Source organism: Xenopus laevis, chromosome 6S (genome assembly GCF_017654675.1).
Source record: "Xenopus laevis strain J_2021 chromosome 6S, Xenopus_laevis_v10.1, whole genome shotgun sequence".
In the NCBI taxonomy this organism is placed as follows: Eukaryota; Metazoa; Chordata; class Amphibia; order Anura; family Pipidae; genus Xenopus; species Xenopus laevis.
In genome coordinates this window covers 45,893,120-45,918,560 of record NC_054382.1, presented here as the reverse complement: position 1 = coordinate 45,918,560, position 25,441 = coordinate 45,893,120, and the positions used below count along the sequence as shown (strand labels likewise).

Sequence of the window (25,441 nt, the reverse complement as noted above, 5' to 3'; positions counted from 1 at the left end):
AAAGAAGTTAAGGCCTATTTAGACCTATACACAAAATAACCCACCCTTTGTTGACTTTCTGAAGTCTGAAAAGTGCCCCATTTCAGAATATCGCTCATTTTATTCATCAATAGGAAGAAACCTCATTGGAGCTTGTACCTATTCTTTAATATATATGTTGTTCTAGAAATGGTATGATTAATTTGTAGCTTACTTGATTTTAAGCATGGCCTAACATAAAAACAATTGGACGATATATCCAGAGTCAGTGAGACATTATCCTCAAAGTAAATTGTCTGAAAAAGGCAATATATAGTAAATAATAGATCGGCAATAGGCTATTAAAGAGGACCTGTCACGATAATGGGCACCTGTTGCCAAAATATATTATCCCCAACCAAAAGTTTTTTTTTTTTTTATATTGCCCCCTGCCAGCGCTAGGATACTCACACCGGGAGGAGCTCAGAGTGCACGTGCATAACGCGCTTCTGATGCCTGCACCTTTGGTTGGGGATAGTATATTTTGGCAACAGGTGCCTTTTAAGAAATAATTCCAAATGCTAGTCAAGCAAATTAAACCAATATAAAAATTGTTTAAATCTTGTTTTTTTTTTAATCTTGGAAATCACAATCACAGAAAAAATGGCAGGTGCTATTTTATGGTCACAGTTATTGAGGCAAGATTTTATTCATGCCAAAATCTTGATTATGGGACCTAATGACCGAGCCCATGTATTGGCTGCTCAATTAGATGGTGAGGAGGGTGGGGGAGCTCAGTGACATCTAGGAAGTGCTGAATGGTAAAGTAATTGTCTGCCCCGTGTCTTTGCCTAAAGGTGGCTATACACGGGCCGATAAAAGCTGCCGACAGACCGAGTGTATGGGGCCCTCCGACGGGCTTCCCCGATCGATATCGGCCAGATGTCGATCGGACGGGACTAAAAATTCTGTTGGATCGCGGCCGCATCTGTTCGTTGATGCGGTCCCACGATGGCCCGTTAGCCATCGTTAGGATCCGATCGTTGGGCCCTAGGGCCCACGATCGGATCAGTCCGATATTGCCCACCTCAAGGTGGGCATATCGGGGAGAGATTCGCTCGTTTGGCGTTATTGCCAAACGAGTGGATCTCTCCTTGTATGGCCACCTTAAGGCATAGATAAGGGGCAGGCAATACATGATTGACAACTGAGTTTTTAAACATGTTTATAACGTGTATAGATGTTTTAATAAAAAAAAAAAAATAAGAATCTGGGTTTAATTGTTTAAACTTGAAAAGGACTTTTATTACCGTATACCCGTGTATAAGCCGAGTTTTTCAGCATCCAAAATGTGCTGAAAAAGTCTACCTCGGCTTATACTCGGGTCAGCGGTATCCAACCGGAGTAGCTGAGACTGCAGTCACTTTCAATCATTCCTATATCAACAGTACACTTGGGGAGAGACTGCAATATCCCACAATGCCCTCTGTTGGTTATATGAAAGTATAACAGTGCACCCTCTGTTGGTTATATGAAAGAATAACAGTGACTGCAATATCACACAGCGCCATCTGTTGGTTGTATGAAAGAATAACAGTGACTGCAATATCACACAGCGCCATCTGTTGGTTGTATGAAAGAATAACAGTGACTGCAATATCACACAGCGCCCTCTGTTGGTTGTATGAAAGAATAACAGTGACTGCAATATCAAACAGCGCCATCTGTTGGTTGTATGAAAGAATAACAGTGACTGCAATATCACACAGCGCCATCTGTTGGTTGTATGAAAGAATAACAGTGACTGCAATATCACAGCGCCCTCTCCTGGTTATATGAAAGATTAACAGTGACTGCAATATCACACAGCGCCCTCTGTTGGTTATATTAAAGAATAACAGTGACTGCAATATCACACAGCGCCCTCTGTTGGTTATACGAATGATTAACAGTGATGGCAATATCACACAGCGCCCTCTGCACATGGTAGTGGGACAGTGGGACAATGCACACAGTAATCCGTTTGGCAATTCTCTGTCACCATCAACTTTGCAAAGAAGTCCGGTTGATCGCTGGGGGGGTCGCTTTGGCAGAATGTGCGCTGCTGGGAGACAGGGCTATAGTTGTGTCTAGGCTTATACTAGAGTCCATAAGTTTTCCCAGTTTTCGTAGGTAAAATTAGGTACCTCGGCTTATACTCGGGTCGGCTTATACTCGAGTATATACGGTAGATAGCTTTTAATGTCTGGGTGACAGGTCCACTTTAAAGTATTGCAATGGCATTGCAATTCATAATTTCAAATAATATTATTTAACTTCACTATGTAACAGTGTATGCACTATTTATTTAAAAAGGGGAAATGGCTATTTTAGTTGCATCCCTTTATCTTCCCAGGCTGTATTGTTGTAAAACCATGCAGTCAGTTCTCACTGGAATTCCAGTAGCGTAAGCAGATTGAGACTGCTTCTAGACCAAGGACTGTACAACTATAAATTTTACTCATGTCACTGATTTAAATGTGGTCCACTAGTCTCACTTTCGTCTAAGGAGATAGCTTTAATTTTCATACATTACACTGACACATTATGAAATGTTTCTAGTAAATTTGCGAGTTTAAAAAGAATGTGACAAACATGAACATGGGGAATTCTGTACACACTTTGTCAGAATGAGTTAGAGCGAGTGAGATACAGACCGCAAAGCAAGGAATGTTGCAAAAAGGACAGGCTTTTCTGAAAGTCTAGGTACTAAGGTATAAAAACAGTAGAGGAGATTACATAAGGAAATAAGAGAAAATGCACTCCAGGAATAGTTCTGGTGATGTTCATGGGACCATAAATTAAATGGGCATATGAGTAGCAAGCAATACACGTATATGCCTGTGCAAGCAGAAAATCTATATTTAATATAAATTATTTGAGCACTAATTAGATCAACTAAATATATATTGTTTTCACTTTTCTTTTTACATTTGATATGTAATTTTAAGTATTAAAGGATTAAATCTAAAATATTTATTCAAAAAGTATATTACAGGAGGGCCTGACCATGAGCTGAGTGAGACACACACCTTAGCCCTGCTCCGTACCCATGCCATAATTAAACCTGCAAATACCCTGTCCCTGAAGGCTGCAGTCCTCAATACTGCTCCTCCACAGCACCAATTCACCTCCTCTTTCCTATCACGGGATCACAAATGGGTGAAAAAAATGAGCCACAGAGTGTTGCAGGTCTGTCCACCACAGCCCAAGATGGCACTGCCTCAGCCAGACCTCTCTCCTCTGCACACACTCCAGGACCCCACCGCTCCAGTATGAGCGTTCCTGGCACAATACCCAGGCTTTTCCATGGAAGTGCACAAACTAAGCTCTAAATTCAAGGAAGGAAGAAAGAAGTTGCAACAATTTAATATGCCTTTCCCGCAAAAAGTGCAAGGTGGAGGCCACATAAGAAAAGAAAACGGCTGGCTCCAATCTTACTAATTTAATCTCATCTAATTATCTAAAGCAACAAACTATAGTTGTGCTTAAAGCTAATAGTGACGGAAAATAACTACTGGGTAATGGCTCACCGAGTAGGAAGGTTGACCTGGGTGTACAAACCCCAGGTCCGACACTTGAGTGAACAACCAAATAGACTTTAGTGATTATATTGTGTATAAGTCAGCAGAGCTTGCACTCACCCAGTTGACAGGATGGCCCGGGTGCTGTGCCCCGAACCCATAGCTTAGGCAATCTGTAATCAAGGAAATAATTGTGCACGCGCTCCTGCAGCCAAGGCGGTTGAGGTAAAACTTAAAGCTTTATTCCTTCATGTTAAAAGGTGAACGTCCTAAGGTCCTATAGGACGTTCACCTTTTAACATGAACGATTAAAGCTTTAAGTTTTACTTCAACCGCCTTGGCTGCAGGAGTGCGTGCACAATTATTTCCTTGATTACAAGGTGGAGGCCAGGCTCACTTCTTTGAAAAACCAGAGGAAGTCTTCTAGTCCCTTCAGACAAGAGCCAGCCGATCCCCTTCATGCTAAGGTCAAAGGGCACCACAATCAATCTTTTAGGGATTAGCCCTTAACGGGATGTCCACAATGGTTTCAGGTACTTGCACACCTTCAGTGTCTTCTAGACAGACCATGACAGTGTACCACAAACCTTGAGTTTTTTCAGTTTTGGTTAAGGGAGTAAATCTACAAAAGTTTTTGGGTTTGTGATGGATAAGGTGGGTATTTGGGTTCTTACGTTTGCATTTCATTACTTTTCATACCAGTCAATACCGGTGTCTATAGACGGTGAACGTAACTGTATACACTCTACAGCCTATAAGCATCCTCTATTCTAAAAGTAATTTATGCTGTTTAATATACAAATTGCTCTGCAATGACTACCATTAGGACAAGGAAACTATATCATGTTTTAATCAATGTTTTCTGAATTAACGGGCAGGTGGATAGGCCCAGAGTCTTCTATGAAGTTCAGCATCCCAGACCACCCATTATTTTGCCTGTTTTGGCATTATAAATCCCGAAGGTTCATACAGTGCCAAATATTGATGGTTATGGAATAAATTGGCTAGTTGGATCCATTCTTAAAATAATCCATGATTCTAATATACATATTAAACTTTATTAAATCTGCCTCATAGAGCATATTTGGGAGCATACTGAAATCACAATATCTAATGTTTGCCCAAACAGAATATGACCACTCCAACAAAAGCATACAATTTGAGATCTAGACTAGTGCCCCGTCTCAGTCTAGATGGCATATCGAATGGCCTGACAGATACACCCAAATCCGGAGATGTTATGGATGACATCATCAATGAACCCATACCTCCAGAGATGAGTGAACAAGCTTATGAAGCTATTGCTGAAGAGCTAAGAATTGTGCAGGTGAGTTTAATAAAACCCAATAAGGATATTGCTGTCCGGTTCTAGCTTCAGCCCTTTATGAGACGTATGTTTCTGTAGAGTTACTAAGGTAACTGCATAGACATGCACAGTTATTTCATTAGCACTGTGATATCAGGTACTTGTGCACAATAATTTTAATTTGCCATTGTACCAATATGATATGTATATGAAGTGCAGTGACAGGGATTGTTCCATCATGTGTTCTATATTGTCTTACTTTCTAAATGTCTACCCCTATATTCTCCATAAACAATAATTTACAATGTACATGATATACTAAACCAGAATAGTAAAAGCAAAGCACACAAGTAACTAATATAAATCACTTATTCTAAACCATGCAGGATACTTTTATATTTTTCATTTCATTGTTTGCAGTGGTTTTAAAATAAAACCCTGTGGGTAGATTAAAATTAAAATGAAATCACGATTTTGTTAATAAATAAGACTTTACGTGGTTAGCTAGAACTTTTTGACCTTAACAACAGTATGAGTACATTGATATGGGACTTTGTGGTAGAAGGGAGTAGTGTTAGAATGAGAGTAATTGTGTGATGTAGCCCATTTAGCATTGCTTACCAGGCTTTGCATATAAGGATTGTCTGATTATCTAATTATGTTTTGTGTTTTTTTTTCTCCCCTAGGAACAAGTAACAGCTCTTCAGGTTAAACTTGATGAGGAGGAGAGTAAAAATATAAAGCTTGAACAGCAGGTTAATAAGCTTGAACTGTGCTCTACGCAAATTCAAGAGGTGAGATCGAAGCTCCTGAATTATTTTTTTTATCAGAAGTTTTTAACATGCATTTAAAGGGGACCTGTCACCCAAAAAAATTATTTAAAATCCTATTTTATCACATTAGTCAAGTAAAATGAACTAGAGGAGTGGCAGACAATATTTGATTGACACGTGAGACTTTTAAATGAGCTTACAACAGCTATGAATGCTTTAATAAAAAATAGAAATTGGATTTTATGTTTAATTTGAAAAGGACTTTTATTATACAGATTTTTGTGTCTGGGTGACAGGTGACAGGTGTTAAGATCTATGTACAAATGGTTGGTTTTGCTATAGATCCAGAGAGGCATACCGATTGCTTTATGATTGCTTTATAATTGTCCTATACTTTCTTGGCAGCTGTTTAATTCTGAACGATCCAACTGGAATAAAGAACAACAAGCCTTTATTGCACAGATTAAGTCTCTTGAAAAGCAACAGCAAGACAACAAAAACCAGGAAGATGGTAAAAAAAATAAACCGTGCTGAGAATCTCCTGTTAATCCCGTCATTCACCTTTTTTCTGCCTATAAATAATTTGTCTCATGCCAAAAATTGAGATGAATACCAATATTCCAAATGTTAATTCTAGGTGATAATTGTATCCTTTTAGGGGCATTCCTTTTAAAAAAACAGCGGGGTAATACACCACACATTGCCAGGCTTTGCCGTGTAAAAAACGGCATATGTTTTTTAGCACGGCTTTAGAGTGACTTTCACCGGAAGCAATGTAAAATAACTGCATCAAATCTGGTGTTCGCATGTTGTAAAATTTCACAAACCGTGATACATTTTCTAATCGTTTTACACAGCTTTTTACACAGTTTTTTTCCCCCAGTGATTTTGTTTTAAACAACATAATAAATATGACCCTTAGTGTTGACTTTCAAGGCTACGTAACTTGCTTTCAATTAGTTTGCATCTAACTATTTCCCTTAGTTTAGGGATCTAAGGTGCAAAGGACACACAGTGGAAAAAGTACAGTTATTCAATGCATTGCTTGGTATTCTTATAAGTGATTCTGGTAGATTTATTATTAATCATGTTATTTTTATCCCTCCCTGAGAAACTTATTACCCACCATGAAGTTAGCTTAAAAGGTTGATCCAAGTGTCTAGTCTAGAAGAATACAGAAAAAATTCAAATATTGTATACAAGGAAACTCTGTGACTATACTATGGCATAGCTGTATGTTTAAAAATAGATGAACTAGAGCTTCATCATAGCATACACTGCACCCTATTAATAAACTTTTCAGATGTATATGTCTTGGAAAGTTATTTTTGCCAATTTAGAAAACTTGCATACTGTACAGCTAATTTATTATGTAGATATTATTTGTTAGAGAGCTTGCTTTTTAATTAATACTAAAAAAATGCTTTCCTACTTTAACTTAATTTTCTCATTAACCTTCGTTTTGTCTATATTAAGTTCTTAAGAGTGAGGTACATGACTTGAGAGTGGTGCTTCAGTCTGCAGACAGGGAGTTGAGCGCTGTGAAGGGAGAATACAGCTTATTCCGAGAAAAACAAGAGAAGGAACTGAGCCAGTTATCTGCAAGACACATGGCTGTCCAACTGCAACTGGATAATTTCAGGTATTACATTAACCTGCCCTACTGATGTACAGACCGCTTATAAATGTATAGTTTAGACTTGCTTATTCGACGTTTTGATAATTGTACACTATTTATACTTGGTAAATGTTTTTTTTACAAACAAAATTACATTTTGTAGTTTTCATCTTTCGTTGTTTTCATTTAATGCTACCTACGATATATTTCTGTAATTGTATGTTTTATAAGTTTTATATTTCCGAATTATTAAATCTAAAAATATTTTATGACTTCATCCTTTTGTAAAGATTAGAGCATGAAACCCTACTAGAAGAGAAGCGTTCGCTTCAGGATGCCTTCGATAATCTGGAGGAAGTTATGAAATTTGAAACCGATCAACTAAAACAGGAGCTCTCTGACAGTAAACATGAAAATGAAACCCTGAGAGCTGAACTTAGTGTGAGTATTTGCCATTCCCTAAAATTTTTATGTGAATAATGAGTAAACCATTCCAAAAAGATGAGTACAAGATCAGGCAAAAAAAAAAAGCTACATACAATTAGTTATGCACAGATATCTGTATCTTTGTTAGTTATATGTACTGCTATTGAAAGCAGTGTTTGTCCTTTTCTGTTTTATGTCCTGGTAGCTCAGAATGTTGAAACAATGTAAGACAAACCAGCTGATTAACATACCTTTTTTTTTCTGCAACATTGTTTAAAAAGTAACAACCAGGAGTTAAGCTAATGCAGCTATCAATAGCAATTGTTTTTACAAATAACTTTAAAGGACAAGTAAATGCATGACACAAGTTTTTTTTAATAAACAAGCTATAGCAAAATTCTGTATATGACCGATGTCGCTGAGTTCAAAACACTTTCCTAAACTCTGTCTCCAAATACCCCGTACCTCCGTTTATGTAGAGTTCACTTTCCTTCCCCCCCGTTGTGTCTGGGACACCAGCACATGCGCACTAAGCTTCTTGGTTAAAGGGATACTGTCATGGGAAAAAATTTTTTTTCAAAATGAATCAGTTAATAGTGCTGCTCCAGCATAATTCTGCACTGAAATCCATTTCTCAAAAGAGCAAACAGATTTTTTTATATTAAGTTTTGAAATCTGACATGGGGCTAGACATATTGTCAATTTCCCAGCTGCCCCAAGTCATGTGACCTGTGCTCTGATAAACTTCAATCACTCTCTACTGCTGTACTGCAAGTTAGAGTGATATCACCCCCCTCCCTTTTTCCCCCCAGCAGCCAAACAAAAGAACAATGGGAAGGTAACCAGATAGCAGCTCCCTAACACAAGATAACAGCTGTCTGGTAGATCTAAGAACAGCACTTAATAGTAAAAACCCATGTCCCACTGAGACACATTTAGTTACATTGAGATGGAAACACAGCAGTCTGCCAGAAAGCATTTCTCTCCTGAAGTGCAGGCACACGTCACATGACTTGGGGCAGCTGGGAAATTGACAAAATGTCTAGCCCCATGTCAGATTTTAAGATTAAATATAAAAAAATCTGTTTGCTCTTTTGAGAAATGGATTTCAGCACAGAATTCTGCTGGAACAACACTATTAACTGATTCATTCTGAAAAAAATTTTTATTCCCATGACAGTATCCCTTTAATGTCCAACATGCCCAGTCTAGTTATTTTTCCGTGCCAATGAAATGTGCCTCTAAAAGTAAACAACATCAGTGACCCAGCAGCTCTTCAATAGATGTATAAAAGTATAATTTGTTTTATATTTCCTTCTCTATCAACTATCATATCAAAATATTCTTTCATTTTATTTTCCTTTCCATTTTCCCATACTAAAGTTATTTCAATATTACATTATAATCTTAATCAGTCCTTGGGTATAAATTTGATACATTTGCATGAAGTTACATGTTATTACATGCATTATAATCTGTAGAGACACTGTGAACATAATAACTTTGAATTCAGTGACTGTCTTACAGTTTTTACATTTTTCACAGCCTGTCTCTTGGTTTCAAGAAGAAAACCACAAGCCAAATAGCTAAGAACATTATATTCTGTGACATACAAAGCATCTCACACACATTTACAAAATAGATTTTCAAGGAGAACTAAAGTATAGCCAACAATTGACTAAAAATTCAGCACTTCATATTATAGCCTACTGAAAGGGGTAGTTCACCTTTCAGTTAACTTTTAATATGTTATTGAATGGCTACTGAAGCAGCTTTTTAATTGGCCTTCATTGTATCATAGTTTTTTAATTTTGCCTTCTTCTAACTTTTCAACTTTGCAATGGGGACCACTGGCATCTCCTAAAATACCTGTAAGGCTACAAATTTATTTTTATTGCTACTTTGTATTGCTCAGTTTTTCTATTCAGACCCTTTCCTATACATATTCCAGTCTTTCATTCAAAGCATTTTTGCCAGGGTAATGTGGACTAGCAACCAGACTGTTGAAATTGCAAACTGCAGAGCTGCTGAATTAAAAGCTAAATAACTAAAAAACCACAAATAATAACAAATGAAAACCAATTGCAAATTGTCTTGGAATATCATTATCTGCGTCATACTACAGTTTAACGCAATGGTGAACAACCCCTTTAAGGCCCCTTACGTGTGTGTTTAGTCCTGCTTTATCCTGTGCTGGATTTCATCTGCATGGATTTCACTGGAGGGGGTGCAGGACTAAGCACAGCCTACTCTTCCTTATCCTGGTATACTTACACAGGAGCATGCAAGTGCAACATGATTCACTACGGCACTTAAACGCGCCTATTTTAGTACAATGTGGTAGACTAGACTGTGCTTTGTGCTGTTCCGGTGAAGTCCATGCAGATCAAATCTACGAGAGGAGAAAGCAGGGCAAAATGCTTATGTGTATGAGCCCTTACTAGCACAAAGCACCAACAGCTCTTTAGTAATGAAGATCTGTGTCTCTGGTTGCTGCCAATCTTCTTCGCTGCTGAGTCCAATTTTTTGCTATATGCTTTACAATGAACGTAAAAGTCTATCAACAGCAGCCTGGGATTAATGAGCTTGGTCATGGGCAGTTACACACTAACCAAATCTTAATATAGTTAACTCAATGCAGCTATATTTTTCTTGGGGATTAATTCCACTTTAAACCACTACAATTCTATACTCTTATTTATCTTTGTGTTTGCACCAACTATAACCATCCGTGTATATTTGTCACTTCAGGGTAATTTAACGATGCCAAGCTGTATAGATAAGGGATGTAATTACAAAATAGGACAGAAATCTGTATTCCCTGATCTTATGTTGCATCCATTCCCTAAAAATATACATACCATCAAAAATTGGCTTCACTCAAACTGGACAGTTTTGCAATGACTTGGATGCAATGGCTTTAAAAATTTTGGAAGGGAAGAAAACATCAAATTGCAGACTATGTTCAAGGCATTTTACTTGAGACTGCTACGTTTCTAATGGTTCTAAAATACAGCTCAAACCAAACGCAATCCCTACTATTTTTGCTATACACCCTAAACCTGCTTACATTTATACAAAATCTGAACTTCCTCCAGCCAAGTGATTTAGAGAGGAGCAAGACATTGAAAATTCATCACGTCTTCTAAGAATAGTCTCTAGGCTTACAACAGCAGCAACACAAACCGAGGACAATAACTGGCAAAATATTCAAAGTTGTTACTGTATACCCAAACTATATTGCCAGAAATGAAAGAAAATGGAAAGTCAGGCAGGCAGTGACTACATTGAAGCTGATACTTAAAAGCAGTCATTAGTGAAACCTTTATCAGAGACAAAAAGCATATTAGGAAATTAAACTGTATTTGCTCTCCCCTACTAATATAAGGTAGATAAATGTACTGTGCTAGAGATCTGTGCAGGTCTTATGGGCACTGGAGTCCTTACCTACAATTTGCATATTTATTTGCAAGTTGCATTGTTTATTTGGTGTGAATCCTCTTCCTTCACCCACATTTAGCTACATGTCCAACAGCACCTGTGCCCTCAGTAAAGTATTAAAGTAAAACAAAATATTTTCAAAAAGCTTTGAAGGCTATAAATTGTTTTTTTTTTTTTTTTGTATTAGAATCTATTGGAGCTGCTAGAAACAGAAAAAGAAAGGCGACAAAAGCTAACATCACAGCTGGAGGAAGACAAAGAAAGCAAGACTAAGTAATACATTGCTAATCATGTCTTTTCATTCACAACAAAAGAAGTAACATATACCGAGTTCTTGCTAAAATCCAAATACAACATTTTTATTATATTATGGTGCTAAAATGTGTTGTTGATTTTGTACATCTAGAGAGCTGTTGCAAGTTGTCGATGAAAATATGCATCTTAGAAAGCAGTGCTCAGAGCTGGTTACAAAGTGTGAGCATCAGGTAATGCATTTGTTTTTTTTATTTTCGAGCAATATATCGCACAGATCTGCTGTATGTGGCACCTTATACTCTTGTGTATATCTGAATAATTGTTGACTTTCATACATAGTGTATGAACACCTAAACCTAACATTTTAGCTGTTTTTGTTTTTTCAATTTTGTTGTCACCATACAATCTTCAGGTTACAGAGCTTCAAAGACTGGAGCACAGCTTGACGTCTTCTAAAGAAATGATAGCAGACTTAGAAAAGAAAAACACAGCTGACAAGGTGAGTGATTAGTTCAACTATGGGACCCCCTTTTTATACAGGGAGGGCAGCCACCATATTTATTTGAAAACTTTAAGTACTGTAGACTATTGTGTTGTCAATGGCACAAAGTCTGTAAATAAAAGCTGCAGATGTTATTGTAAGTAGACTGGTGTTAAAAATACTAACTACATGTACAGTTTTGTTCAGAAAAATAGCAGTGTGTTTAAAAAATAAAGTTCAAAATCCTTGAGGGGTCGTCTACAAACTGTCTGTGGCCCCTAGAGCCAAAAAAGGCCAGTCATTGTTTTCTTTGGCAAATTGTAACCTCTACAGCACACCCTTTTTTTATATATATATATTTTTTTTTTTTTTTCAACAATGGGACTTTGCAGGGGCTTCTTGCCCATAATATGGCTTCACATAGGCGTTTTCTAATTGTAACAGTACTCACAGGTAACTTTAGACCTTCTTTGATCCTCCTGGAGCTGAACATTGGCTGAGTCTGTACCATTTTGGCTCTTCTTCTATCCATTCGAATGGTAGTTTACAATTTTCTTCCTCATCTTTCAGGTTTTGGTTACCATTTTAAAGCAGTTGAGATCATTTTAGCTGATCAGCCTATCATTTTCTGCACTTCTTTATATGTTTCTCCTCTCCAATCAACTTTTTAATCAAAGTATGCTGTTCTTCTGAACTGTTTTTCAGAGAGAAATGCACTATAACCAGCATGCACGACATTAGCTGCCTTCCTTCATTAAATACGGGCCGTAATTGACACCTGTTTTTTTTCACAGAATGAATGAACTCGCTAATTAAATTCCACACTGCTATTATTTGGAACAAGCTATTATTATTAATGATTCAATTACACAGAATCAGCAGCATGCATGTCATGTCTGTTGGTTTTCTATTACTCTACTACACTACTACTATTAAATTATTTGCCGTGTAGAAATATAATTTGTACCAAAAACAGTGATTGATCATGTTAGTGATGTCCGACTGCTATAATTCTGAACATAACTGTAGGTAGTATTTAAGTTAGTTTGTAAATATTTTTAATAAACTTGTGTTTAATTGCAGGAGGTTGTCGTTGATCTTATGAACCAGATTCAAGTGCACAGAACAACTATTATTCACAAGACGGAGTCTATAGATTTGCTGACAAGGGAACTTGAAGATATTAATGTATGTATTGCCAAGAATACCTGGTACAGCAAATTTTAATATTATGAGGGAAACAATATTTAATTGCTTGCCATTGTTTCATGTGTAGAATATATAAAAACATGATGTTGGTATCATATCTGATACTTTGATAGCAAAGTAATTAACAACTAAAATGCCTTTAAAAGGTGACATATAGTGTAACACACTATTAATCTTTTTATTACACAACTCTAAGAATAGAAGGGGCATGTATGTAACGTTTCCTCTTAGCCTGGTTAAATGTAACTCCTTTCCCTATACTCTTCCCTAGACTCTTAAGGACAACTGACGACACTCTTATTTTCAACATTAGGGTGCCAGTCAATCCATAATTAGGCAGGTCTGACAAGGAGCTGCCATCCACATCCTACTGTCCTTCTAGGAAAAGTAAAAGAAAACATGCCCCCCCCCCCCTCCAATCTAACACAACGATGAACAGAGAGTTTAAATATTTCTTGGGGGTAATTCACATTTTTTTTAATATCAATTTTATTTTGGGTCAGTCCTGCAAATGAGTCCCACATTTGTTTTATTATATGCAAAAATATGATTCTTGTATTATTTAAGTTCTTTGCATAATAATGTTTTATTATGCTTCCACATGCTTTATTCATTATATTTATTCCAGAGCAAATACAGTATTGTTTTGTTGGCCAAAGAGGAGTGTAAAACTGTTAATGAAGAGCAAGAGAAGCAAATTGAGGAGCTAAGAGAGAGCCTGGAAAGAAAGCAGTCTGCTGATAACATTGAGGTAGGACAAGCTGTAAACAGTTATTATATATATATATATATATATATATATATATATATATATATATATATATATATATATATATATATATATATATATATATATATATATATATATATATATATATATATATCAAATATAAATGTGTGCATAATTAATATTTTTGAGTGTGTTACAAGACATATGCGGCTTTTAAATAATTTGCTCTAAAACAAAATTAAATCTACAGACTTGTCTGTGCTATTATAGTTGCTCCAAAAGAGTACTTGATATAGTTCTGTAGTTCAGTTCCATCAACATGCCCTTTTTTATGTTGGTGATCTTTTGTCCAGGACTGAGATAATATTCATTTGAGCAATTCTGATGGCTGGGAGATTTGATTTTTGACTGAATGACAAAGACTAATATAGTGAAAGAGACGTTTATCTAATAAAATATTCTAATTACAGCAACATTTAAGTATGTGGATATTGTATTTTTATTTTTTTTTAAATGTTTTTTTTTCCCGATATTAGAAAGAACTTTTATGTGATGATTTGGCTCATGCAACTGAAGAGCTGGGGAAACTAACAGAAGCTTTTAACAAGCAGGAAACCATGCTGCATGCTTGCGAAAAAGAATTAGTTGAAAAAGAACAGCTAATCTCAGAACTAACCAACAAGGTAATATTATCAGAAAACAGCAGTAAAGCATATCATACGAATACCAATCATTTTAAGAAGTCCTAGTAAAACTACTCTTGGCACAGCAACCTTTAGGGAACAAAAGTTATAGTCTTGCTAGGGATCTCCATACTTTGAGACTGTGAGTTAACCGGTTAAAACATGCCTTGTGTTTGTTTGTGTTTGGCTTGTAAAGGCAAAGAAGAATAAATTGAATTACACTGTATGGGCATGTTAGCAGGCCGTAACTTTTGTGCCAAAAGGCAAATATACCTGCAGTCCGGTACAGCAATATTATGACAGCTTTACATTATGCTTAAAATATATGTAATTAAGCCCTCAATTAAATTATTGACATTAGCGCAGTTGTGATCTGATGCATTCCTATTGTGCAAACTTGTAGAATTACTATAGCTGTATATCTGGACTGATTAGCATTATATGCTTTTAAGCAACTAAACAGCATCAATGACACAAATAATCAAGCGGCACAAATAGTCTTCCATATTGTGTGTTATTTAATGGAACAGTTCAGCGTGAAAATAAAAACTGGGTAAAATAAAAAAAAAAAATCTAAAAGAGTTGGTTAGCCAAAAATGTAATGTATAAAGGCTGGAGTGACTGGATGTCTAACAACAGAACACTACTTCCTGCTTTTCAGCTCTCTGAAGGGGGACCACATGGAGCATAACTGTTCAGTGAGTTTGCAATTGATCCTTAGCATGCAGCTCAGATTCAAAAGCAACAGATATGACCCATGTGTGCAAAATAAAAAAAAATTATTAATAAGGTTAGTTAGCCAAAAATTTTATGTATAAAGGCTAGAGTGACTAACATAACAGAAAACTACTTCCTGCTTTTCAGCTCGCTTGAGCTTGAAAGGGGCCACATGGGTCATAACGGTTGCTTTTAAATCTGAGCTGAATGCTGAGGATCAATTACAAACTCATTGAACAGTTATGTCCCATGTGGCCCCCCTTCAAGTCACTGATTAATTGAGTTAGAGAGCTGAAAAGCAGGAAGTAGTGTTCTGTTCTGTTAGACATCCAGTCACTCCAGCCTTTTTTACGTTACATTTTTGGCTAACTAACTTAATTTAAAAACAATTATTTTGCACAGCCTATTTATTTACCTAGTTTTCATTTTTATATAACAATTCCTTTAAGCCCTGTATAGTCAAACATTTAATTTTGCTTCTTGTTTTGCTTATATTTATGTTTTTATAGTCTCTATACAAGCTATGAACCAACTTAATGTGTTCATCCTATTGTGTGTATGATTCCAGGAACATGTCAGCCTATGCCAAACTTAGAGCATTACAGGAGAAGGGTATTGTCATACTGTATATATGTGAGAAGGGTATTGTCATGCTGTATATATGTGTTTGTATCTACTGATTCTGAGAGGGTGGTACTAAGCAAAGTTTACACCTGCAAGTAGAGTCAGTTGACTATGAAGTCCACTTCATAGAAGCTAGATAATATAAAGCTAGAGGAACATAATTATAAATACTCCTCTAAAAGGAAAAGGAACATTTTCATTACTGGTGGGTACTAAATGTTAGCTGCATCAAAACGTTACCTGGCTTTGGGTACAGTACTTCTATGCAAGCACCATGGAGAACAGTTGTCTTTCTACTTCCATCTTCTTGGCAGGTGCACATGCGCAGTAGAGTGAAAAGCCAAACTTTAAGCAAAAAGCTATCTTTTTCACTCTACCGCATATGTGCTAGCCTTGGGTACAGCCATAAGAAGCAGATCTCTGTGCTAACAGGAGCATTAGTGCAAGTATCAGGTAAGTTTTTATAGTCCTTGGGGGGTGCCTAGTATTTGCATCCCTAGTGGTTTTAGTTTTTCTTATGCTTTAATGAGTCTCCATTAGACAAATAAAAAATAAATCTGTAGTGGCCCAATCAGCCACAACTTTTTTCTTGCTTGAATTGACTTCATAATCATTTTATCTTTCAGGTTAAACTAATGACAGACCTTGAAATCACAAAGACTGAGCAAGAGAAAATAAAGCCCTCACACAGCAATTCTCCAGTAGTCCTTGCACAGGTAGTTGCAAAAAATCAATATGTGTCAGTTGCTTAGTTACAACTGTTAAAATATGAAGTCAAAATGGATATTTGCAGCTTTATACTGCTAATAACAGGCTTTTGATACAACAGCAGCCCTAAACTTAAAGGAGAACTCAACCCGCACTAATAAAAAACCCTACCCAGAACCCTTCACAGTCCCCCCTCCCTGCTCCCCCTCCCACATAGGTGATAACACCTATAAGTGTCCCTAATTCTTTAATCGCCTAGAATAAGTTCAGCGGAGCTCATGGGCGCCATCCCTCGGCCCTTTGTTATTCTTTGGGTCCTCTTCACAATCTCCGTCACTTCGTTAATACGAGCCAAAATATGCTCTAAATATATACTTGATTTTTGTCTACGATAAATACTTTTCTCTGCCGTCTCAAGGGGGACACAGGGAACGATGGGGTTAAGCTCCATCCTTCGGAGGCAGGACACTTGAATTATTTAAATTGAATGGGCGTGCCAGAGCAGGCTTAACCCCTCCCACTGAACACAGTCTTCAGTTTTTTAAGTGTCCTGCTACCGGGAGGAAGGACATTCAGACATGGAATTCTTCGGTCAGTCTTTTGGCTGACACCCGGGGTGATACCGTAATCAGGGTTCCCTGCTTTACATTGGTTAACCCCCTACGAGGACTTAACCCACCGGGGTCACTTCCCTAGCCCACAGGCTATAACCGACCACCCAGACGATTTCCTGCTCTGTTTTCTTCATTGCAGACGGTCTGGCCGGTGTGAGGGGTAAGTGGCTCATTTACTTATGGGTTCTGGCCTTGGGGGGCACCCTATTGCTGCCACTTGCCCTTACCAACCCCAGCCCCCCCCTCCCCCCGCCTGGGCCCGCTGCCTGCCTGTCCTTGGCTATAGTAATGCCCTCCTGTCTTGCCTGCTGCAGCTCTGTGACCTGGGAGGGTCCTTGGACTGTTGCTACTTACAGCGCCATTGTCAGTTTGGGGGAGAGCGGCTAATTCCGTCGCTCGCAGCGGTTCGCTCCGTGTGGAACGCATCTGCGTTCCAGCGGCCATTTCTTTTTGGCGCGGCAGTCTCCCTCGCGCTTTCGCGCATGCGCAGAAACGCATGCGTTCCGGCGGCCATTTTAGACTTCGCGCCGTTCGCTTCTCACACTGCAGGCGAGACTGAACACGACTCAACCCCTCTCACTGACACTATAATGGCAGAAGGTAGGACAGGGGGGCCATTCACAAGGGCGGGGGGAAGGGCTCCCTCCACAACACAGGTGAGATACCTGGCCTGCACCAAGTGCCAAGTTAAGTTGCCTGGGAGCCATAAGGAGCCTCTTTGCTTATCCTGCACTAGGGGGCAGGGGGCAGCTGCTGCTTCTGGGGGTCCCTCAGAACCACAGGCTGAAGACTTATCACCAGACTTGTCTCCAGACCCGGCACCTGGTCCCTCTGCTGACCCACCACCTCCTCTGTGGGCGGTCCAGCTTTCCCAATCCCTGGCATCATTGCAGGGTTTACCAGCTATTGCTGATACATTAGGGAAGGCCCTAGCACACCTTCAACCTAAGAAAGGTGCCAAGTGAAAACGCTGCGAGGAAACTAAAGCAGTTAATCCTCAATCCCATTCTGATGATTCAGCCGAGGAGCAATTGTCTTCAGAAGGTGCACTTCCCTCTTCAGATGAGTCTTCTGAGTTTGAGGAAGATGACAGGGAAGAAGGCAGGGATAAGGATTCCCCACACGACATAGATAACATTATCAAGGGAGTACTCGAGGTACTTAACTTATCTCAAAAGCCTAAGAAACACGGTGAAACGTCTTCACTTTTCAAAAGACAACACAAGTTGTCGACCTGTTTCCCTGACCATGAACAGCTAACTAGTATTATCCAAAACGAATGGAATGCCCCTGAACGTAAATTCCAGGCTACCAAGAAGTTCACCAAGTCTTATCCTTTTCCTAAAGAATTGGTCGACAAGTGGTCTAATCCCCCGACTGTGGATGCACCAGTGTCCAGACTTTCCAAATCCACCACACTGCCTGTCACTGACGCAGCAGCGTTTAAGGATCCTTCAGACAGAAGGTCGGAGGGTTTTCTGAGAGCCATTTTTTCCTCAGCTGGATCTACACTAAGGCCTTGTCTAGCGTCAGCCTGGGTGTCCAGGGCCATCCTGGCATGGTCGGAGTCCCTTGTCAGAGACATTCAGGAAGGTGTTCCTCGGGATGAACTTTTACCTTTCGCCCAGACTATTGCAGAGGCATCAAGCTACTTATGCGACGCCACCTTAGATGCCGCGCAACTCACCGCGCGCACCTCGGCACTATCCATAGCAGCTCGCAGAACATTATGGCTCAAAAGCTGGTCGGCCGATATAAGTTCTAAGAAAGCCTTAACTTCACTACCATTCATGGGGCAACGACTGTTTGGGGAGGAACTCGAAAAAATTATCTCCCAAGCTACTGGAGGTAAAAGTACCTTTCTCCCCCAAGCCAGAGGGCCCACGTCCACAACTCATAGACGAGGGAAATTTTTTCGTGGCCAAACCGGACGTTTCTCTCGGCGGCATAGCCCCCCTCAACGCTCCAACTTCCGTTCCAAAGGTAACGAGAAAGGTCGTCCATCATGGAAGAACAACAACAAGGCCTACAACAAGCCATCAGTTGACAAGCCTGCGTCATCATGACGGGGCACCCCCTCCGGAATCGTTAGAAAAAATCGGGGGCAAGCTTCTACGATTCCGGGAGGTCTGGATCTCTCACTCATCAGATGCTTGGGTGAACGAAATTGTTTCGGAGGGATACCATCTCGATTTAACATCTGTTCCACCCAGAACCTTTTTTATGTCCAGGGTCCCGTCGAATCCTGCCAAGTCAAGAACCTTCTTGCAATGCATAGAGAAGATGGCGCAAACAGGAGTCATTGTACCCGTTCCTCCGCCGGAGAGATTCTCCGGTTTTTACTCAAACCTTTTCACAGTTCCGAAGAAGGATGGCACCGTCAGACCTGTGTTAGATCTCAAAGGTCTCAACAAATTCATTCGACATGTACGGTTCAAAATGGAGACACTTCGGTCAGTAATACGGGGAATGGAACAGAATCAACTAATGATGTCTCTGGACATCAAGGACGCCTATTTGCATTTCCCAATTTGGCCTCCTCACCACCGCTATCTTCGCTTTGCGTTCAAGAACAGACATTACCAATTTGTAGCTCTTCCCTTTGGCCTGTCGTCAGCTCCCAGGGTGTTCACCAAGCTTATGTCGGTCACTGCAGCGACCCTACGACTCCAGGGATTATCGGTGACACCTTACCTAGACGATCTTCTTCTGACAGCCGCATCGCCGCAGAAGGCGGAGATGGATCTCAACAAGGCAGTCCTCCTGCTCCAGGATTTCGGGTGGACCATCAATTGGAAGAAATCCAACCCCTACCCAAGTCGCCAAATGACCTTCTTGGGACTAGACTTCAACACAGAGATGCAGATTGTCAGTCTACCAACAGACAAACAGAACAAAGTAAAGAGTCAAGTACAATCCCTCTTATCCAACCGAACCACTACAGTTCGCAAGGCGATGCAGGTTCTGGGAACGATGGTTTCCGTCATAGAGGCGGTTCCATTTGCACAGATTCATTTGCGTCCCCTGCAAGCCAACATTCTTTCCACCTGGAAGGGGGGAGCATTATCACGACCACTTCGGTTGACACAGACCACTCGAGAGGCGCTCCGCTGGTGGCTGGTCCACGAGAATCTTGCCACGGGCCAGTCCTGGGCAACCCCGGATTGGAAGGTGATAGCCACAGATGCCAGCCTTCAGGGCTGGGGGGCGAATTGGGACAATTAGTCAGCACAGGGACTTTGGTCCCAGCAAGAAGCCTGCCTCCCAATCAACATCCTCGAATTGAGGGCAGTAAAATTAGCACTTCATCAGTGGACGAGTCAACTTCAAGGGCAATCTGTTCGCATACAGAGCGACAATGTCACCACAGTGGCATACATAAACCGCCAAGGCGGAACTCGGAGTCAGTTGGCACTGACGGAGGCCAGCCAAGTTCTGCATTGGCGGAAAGCAATGCAGTGAAGTTGTCGGCGATACACATTCCAGGCGTGACCAACACGAAGGCGGATTTTCTCAGCCGGAACCAGCTGCATTCCGGGGAATGGGAATTGCACCCGGAGGCCTTCGACCTACTTGTCAGGAGTTGGGGACGTCCAAGTATAGATCTAATGGCGTCCAGACTCAATCGAAAAGTGCCAAGGTTCTTCGCTCGCTACCGAGATCCTCTAGCCGCGGGGGTGGATGCCATGACTCAGCTCTGGGACTTCAAGCTAGCATATGTCTTCCCTCCTCTGCCTATGCTGCCACGAGTTCTAAAGAAGATAAAGATGTCCCAGGCAGTAGTGATAGTTGTGGCCCCATTTTGGCCACGGAGGACATGGTTTTCCGACCTCCAAGAAATGTCAATAGCGCCTCCCATTCGGCTGGAATTCCGACCAGACCTTCTACAGCAAGGCCCAATAGTGCATCACAATCCAGGTCTCTTCGCATTGACGGGGTGGCTGTTGAGGCATCCATCTGGCGGAGCAGGGGTGTAACAGAGGACGTCATTCCTACCATGCTCAAGGCACGTAAAGCTTCATCTTCCAAGTCTTACTATAGGGTGTGGAATGCCTACTCTACATGGTGCAGGGCTGCTGAACTCCCCTTCACTCACCTCAACATTCCTAGAGTCCTGTCTTTCCTTCAACAAGAATTACAGATGGGTCTGAAGACTAGCTCCCTCAAGGTCCAAGTATCTGCCCTGTCGGTGTTGTTTCAGCATAGGTTGGCCAACGAAGATGCCATACGTACATTTCTTCAAGGTGTTGCTCACATTGCTCCTCCATTCCAACCACCCGTAGCGGGGTGGGATCTCAACTTAGTCTTGGAGGCTCTTCTTGATCCCCCCTTTGAACCGATGAGCTCGATCTCCGATACGTGGGTCACCTGGAAGGTGGTGTTCCTTATGGCTATTACCTCCACTCGAAGAGTTTCGGAGCTCGGCGCTCTCTCCTGCAATCCACCTTTTCTGATCTTTGACAAAGATAAAGCCGTGCTTCGAACTGTCCCGACCTTTCTGCCCAAGGTCGTCTCATCTTTCCACGTCAATCAAGAAATAGTAGTCCCGTCCCTATGTCCAGCACCTAAGAACAGCAAGGAACGTCGGTTACACAGCCTTGATGTGGTCAGAGCCCTCCGTTGGTACATTGAACGGTCCAAGCCCTTCAGGAAGTCCCAGTCATTGTTCATTCTTCCTTCTGGCCCACGCAAAGGTCAGGCAGCATCTAAGATGACCATCTCTCGCTGGATTAAAGAGACAATCAAACATGCCTATCGAGTAAAGGGGAAGAGTCCACCAGACGGTATCCGGGCCCACTCCACTAGAGCGGTGGGGGCCTCCTGGGCGTGGCGAAACTCTGCCTCCCTAGAGCAGATTTGCAAGGCGGCTACTTGGTCTTCCACGCACACCTTTGCTAAATTTTATCATGTTGATACCTTTTCTTCCGCCGAGGCTTCTCTCGGACGGCAGGTGTTACACTCAGTGATTAAGTAATTCTACATTATTGGTCTAGGCTCGGCCCCACCCTGTTGTGTTGGGACTGCTTTGTTAAGTCCCCATCGTTCCCTGTGTCCCCCTTGAGACGGCAGAGAAAACAGGATTTTTTTACTTACCGTTAAATCTGTTTCTCTGTAGTCGATAAGGGGGACACAGGGCTTCCCGCCCGTCGGCGAGCCGTCGACCATGACTTTTGTCAAAACTGAATTCTCCCCTGGTTATCTGTTCTGCCAGTTTTTTGTTATGTATATAGTTCCCGTTAGCGGCTTTGGAACAAACTGAAGACTGTGTTCAGTGGGAGGGGTTAAGCCTGCTCTGGCACGCCCATTCAATTTAAATAATTCAAGTGTCCTGCCTCCGGAGGATGGAGCTTAACCCCATCGTTCCCTGTGTCCCCCTTATCGACTACAGAGAAACAGATTTAACGGTAAGTAAAAAAATCCTGTTATTTGCAGTCACTAATAAATTGTGTTTGCAACTTACTGACTGCATATAATGAGCACCATAGGGATTCCATGGGCATTCCATGGCATGGTAATGTTGGTGCTGTAATTAAATTACCTTACTCTGACTGGTGCACTAGCTATCGACACTAGACATGTTCCTGGGGGTGTCCATGGCTACTGCATGCTTTACCACCAATTTTGACTATTTTGATCAGTCTGATTGAAATGTCTATAAATATATGTTTGCTGTGGATGACAAAGTACAATACCTGGGGGCCCATTCACTAAGCTCGAGTGAAGGAATAGAGGGGAAAAAAAACGATTTTCTAGTTCCCCCTAGTTCGCCACCTAAAACCTACTGAGGCCAATGTTAGCCTATGGGGAAGGTCCCCATAGGCTTTCCAAGGTTTTCCTGATCGAAGGATAATCCTTTGATCGATGGATTAAAATCCTTCAAATCGTTTGATTCGAAGGATTTAATCGTTCGATCGAACAATTATTCCTTCGATTGAACAAATTGCGCAAAATCCTTCGACTTCGATATTCGAAGGATTTTAATTTGGCAGTCGAATATCGAGGGTTAATTAACCCTCGATATTCGACCCTTGATACATCTGCCTCTTAGTGTTATTTATATTGATATATTGAAACACGAAAATACAATTTAGATCATTTTAGAATTTTTATTTTTTTGCAGTTTAATTTAAGACCATGCAGAAATCTTCTGGTACATGATTCCTGTTTTACAGACCCCCAGAACACCAGTGGGAAATCCATATGAATCTGAATTTGCAAATCTCCAGAACAGAAACACTAACTTAGCAGTTCTTATATCTGAACTTAATGAAGAAAGAACTTTAAAGAATGAAGAAATCATAAAGCTTAAGGTACAGAAGTCAAACAAGCTGGCTAGTATGCTTATGTTTAAATTATTGTTGTAATTTTGCATATTAAAAGCATGCACTTTTCTGTTCAGTAAATCTACTACAACTTGTTTGTTTGGGTTTACTATGAACAGCAGTGTTACCACAACATCCAATTGTTTCACTACAACTATTCAATATTTCCAATAAGCGCCTTGTCCAGTAATTACAACCTGCCCAGTTGTAATTACACATTTGAATATTTTTAGAGTTATATGTAAAAGGAATTGCTATTGAAAGTGGTTTGTTAGCGTTCAGCTATTTTCCGTACTGCTGGGCCACTGATAAAGTGTTTCAATAATAAGAATTTCCATGCAATGTAATTAATAGACCCAATGTTGTCATTTTTCACTGGGGTCCTTTCCCTCTCATGCCTGAAATGTTCCACTACAGTTGGACTTGAGGGAGGGGGACATCCCATTGCAGTCATGCTATTGAACAACTGCTGTCAGGCTCTTATAATAGGGTTACAGGACAAACTGACTTAGCTTAGTTCTAAGACTTGTTCAGAGGTGAGTCTTGTATGCTGCATCATTATTCTGTGCTCTTATTAATATTTTATACAATTTTTTTTGTCCAAATTAAATTCTACATGCTATACTACCAAAATAAACTGGTAGAGATTTTGTAAAGATTTAATAAGAAAGAAGAATGAGTGAAATGATGATGTAGAATTTTTTTTTCCTAACCAACTTACATTTAAATCTTTCAGATGCAGTTGTGTGAAACGGAGAATATGCACCTAGAGATACAGAATTTACAGGGCATATGCAAAGAGCTGAAAAGCCAATTGGAAAACTGTAAAAAGGGCATGAAAGACGGGTAAATCGCTAGTCCTTTTTATTACAAATATGATACCTGTTATTCAGAATACTCAGGACCTTGTGTTTCCAGATGATAGATCTTTCTGTAATTTGTATCTTCAAACTTACTAAATATATTTTACACATTAAATACACCCAATATGGTTTGCTTCCAATAAGGACTAATTAAGTGAGAAACAGGAAATTGAATTAAGTGGGAAACAGGACATGTGGAATAAATAGATGTGGGAGGGTGAACACATTCCCCATTCCTGTCACCTGAAGAGTTCAAATAAAAAAGCTAGTACAAAAATAGTTTATGTCCCATAAGCAGTGGTTATAAGTAAACATATATATTATGTATGCTTACAAAATTCTTTTTTTCTTTTGTCTTTAATGTAATACAGAGAAAACCTGTAGTAAAGCAAAGCAGTGAATACCGCATGTAATATTTATAGCTAAAAGTAAAGCTCAAGGTATCTTCAGTTCTGCAAAATAATTAAATATTTATGGATTTTGCAAACCATTCCCTCAAATTGGTTTAGAATACAAGTACTTGTTTCCTTCCAGAAAAAAAAATAGTTTAGCTGTCTCAACAGATATATTCACTTAGTTATAACTGTCTGTACAATAACAGCCTACAATTAACAAAAATAATGGTATCGCAAATATCTTATGTAATCTTTTATCACTTGTATCTATTTGTTAACCATATCCCTGTCGTTTACCATAGCAATGAGCAGAAACCTTCAGACATGCAAGATTTAAAGAGGGAAATTGAAAAGGAAGTTTCAGAAAGAATGGAAAAGGTGTGAAATTATTATAATATGAATTTGTTTTGTTTTTGTTTTTTTATCATTCTGATAACAATCCCTTTTCTATGTACTGTATGTTAGTAGACTTTAATATTTTACTTTTGAAAGGGCAGTGTTAATTTTCATTATTTCTTTATTAATGTATTTGTCATATCTATGGTGACTTATATACCTGGGTGGCCAAGCTGAGAAATGAAAATGAGGCTTCTGTCTATATTCATACTGTCCATTTGGAAAGGAGATAAGTTGGTGTTCATTTGCATAAAGGTTGGAAAAGGAAATACAATTGACACAGTAAGCAGTTACACTACTAGACTGGACCACCATCAGAAATCATGTGACCCCATACAAATTAATGTTCTGGACCCTG

The 25,441-nt window shown here is 39.7% G+C and overlaps 1 protein-coding gene across 1 annotated transcript in view; it reads left to right on the top strand.

Moving 5' to 3' along the window:
* The window catches only part of kif15.S (kinesin family member 15 S homeolog), a 66,827-nt gene that overhangs the window by 33,826 nt on the left and 7,560 nt on the right, over nt 1-25,441 (top strand). Inside the window, 15 exon segments of the mRNA NM_001091797.1 lie at nt 4,651-4,848; nt 5,514-5,621; nt 6,006-6,111; nt 7,077-7,242; nt 7,509-7,659; nt 11,273-11,358; nt 11,492-11,570; nt 11,753-11,839; nt 12,905-13,009; nt 13,659-13,781; nt 14,297-14,443; nt 16,411-16,500; nt 23,280-23,417; nt 24,166-24,275; nt 24,990-25,065. Coding sequence (NP_001085266.1) covers nt 4,651-4,848; nt 5,514-5,621; nt 6,006-6,111; nt 7,077-7,242; nt 7,509-7,659; nt 11,273-11,358; nt 11,492-11,570; nt 11,753-11,839; nt 12,905-13,009; nt 13,659-13,781; nt 14,297-14,443; nt 16,411-16,500; nt 23,280-23,417; nt 24,166-24,275; nt 24,990-25,065 — 1,770 coding nt within the window.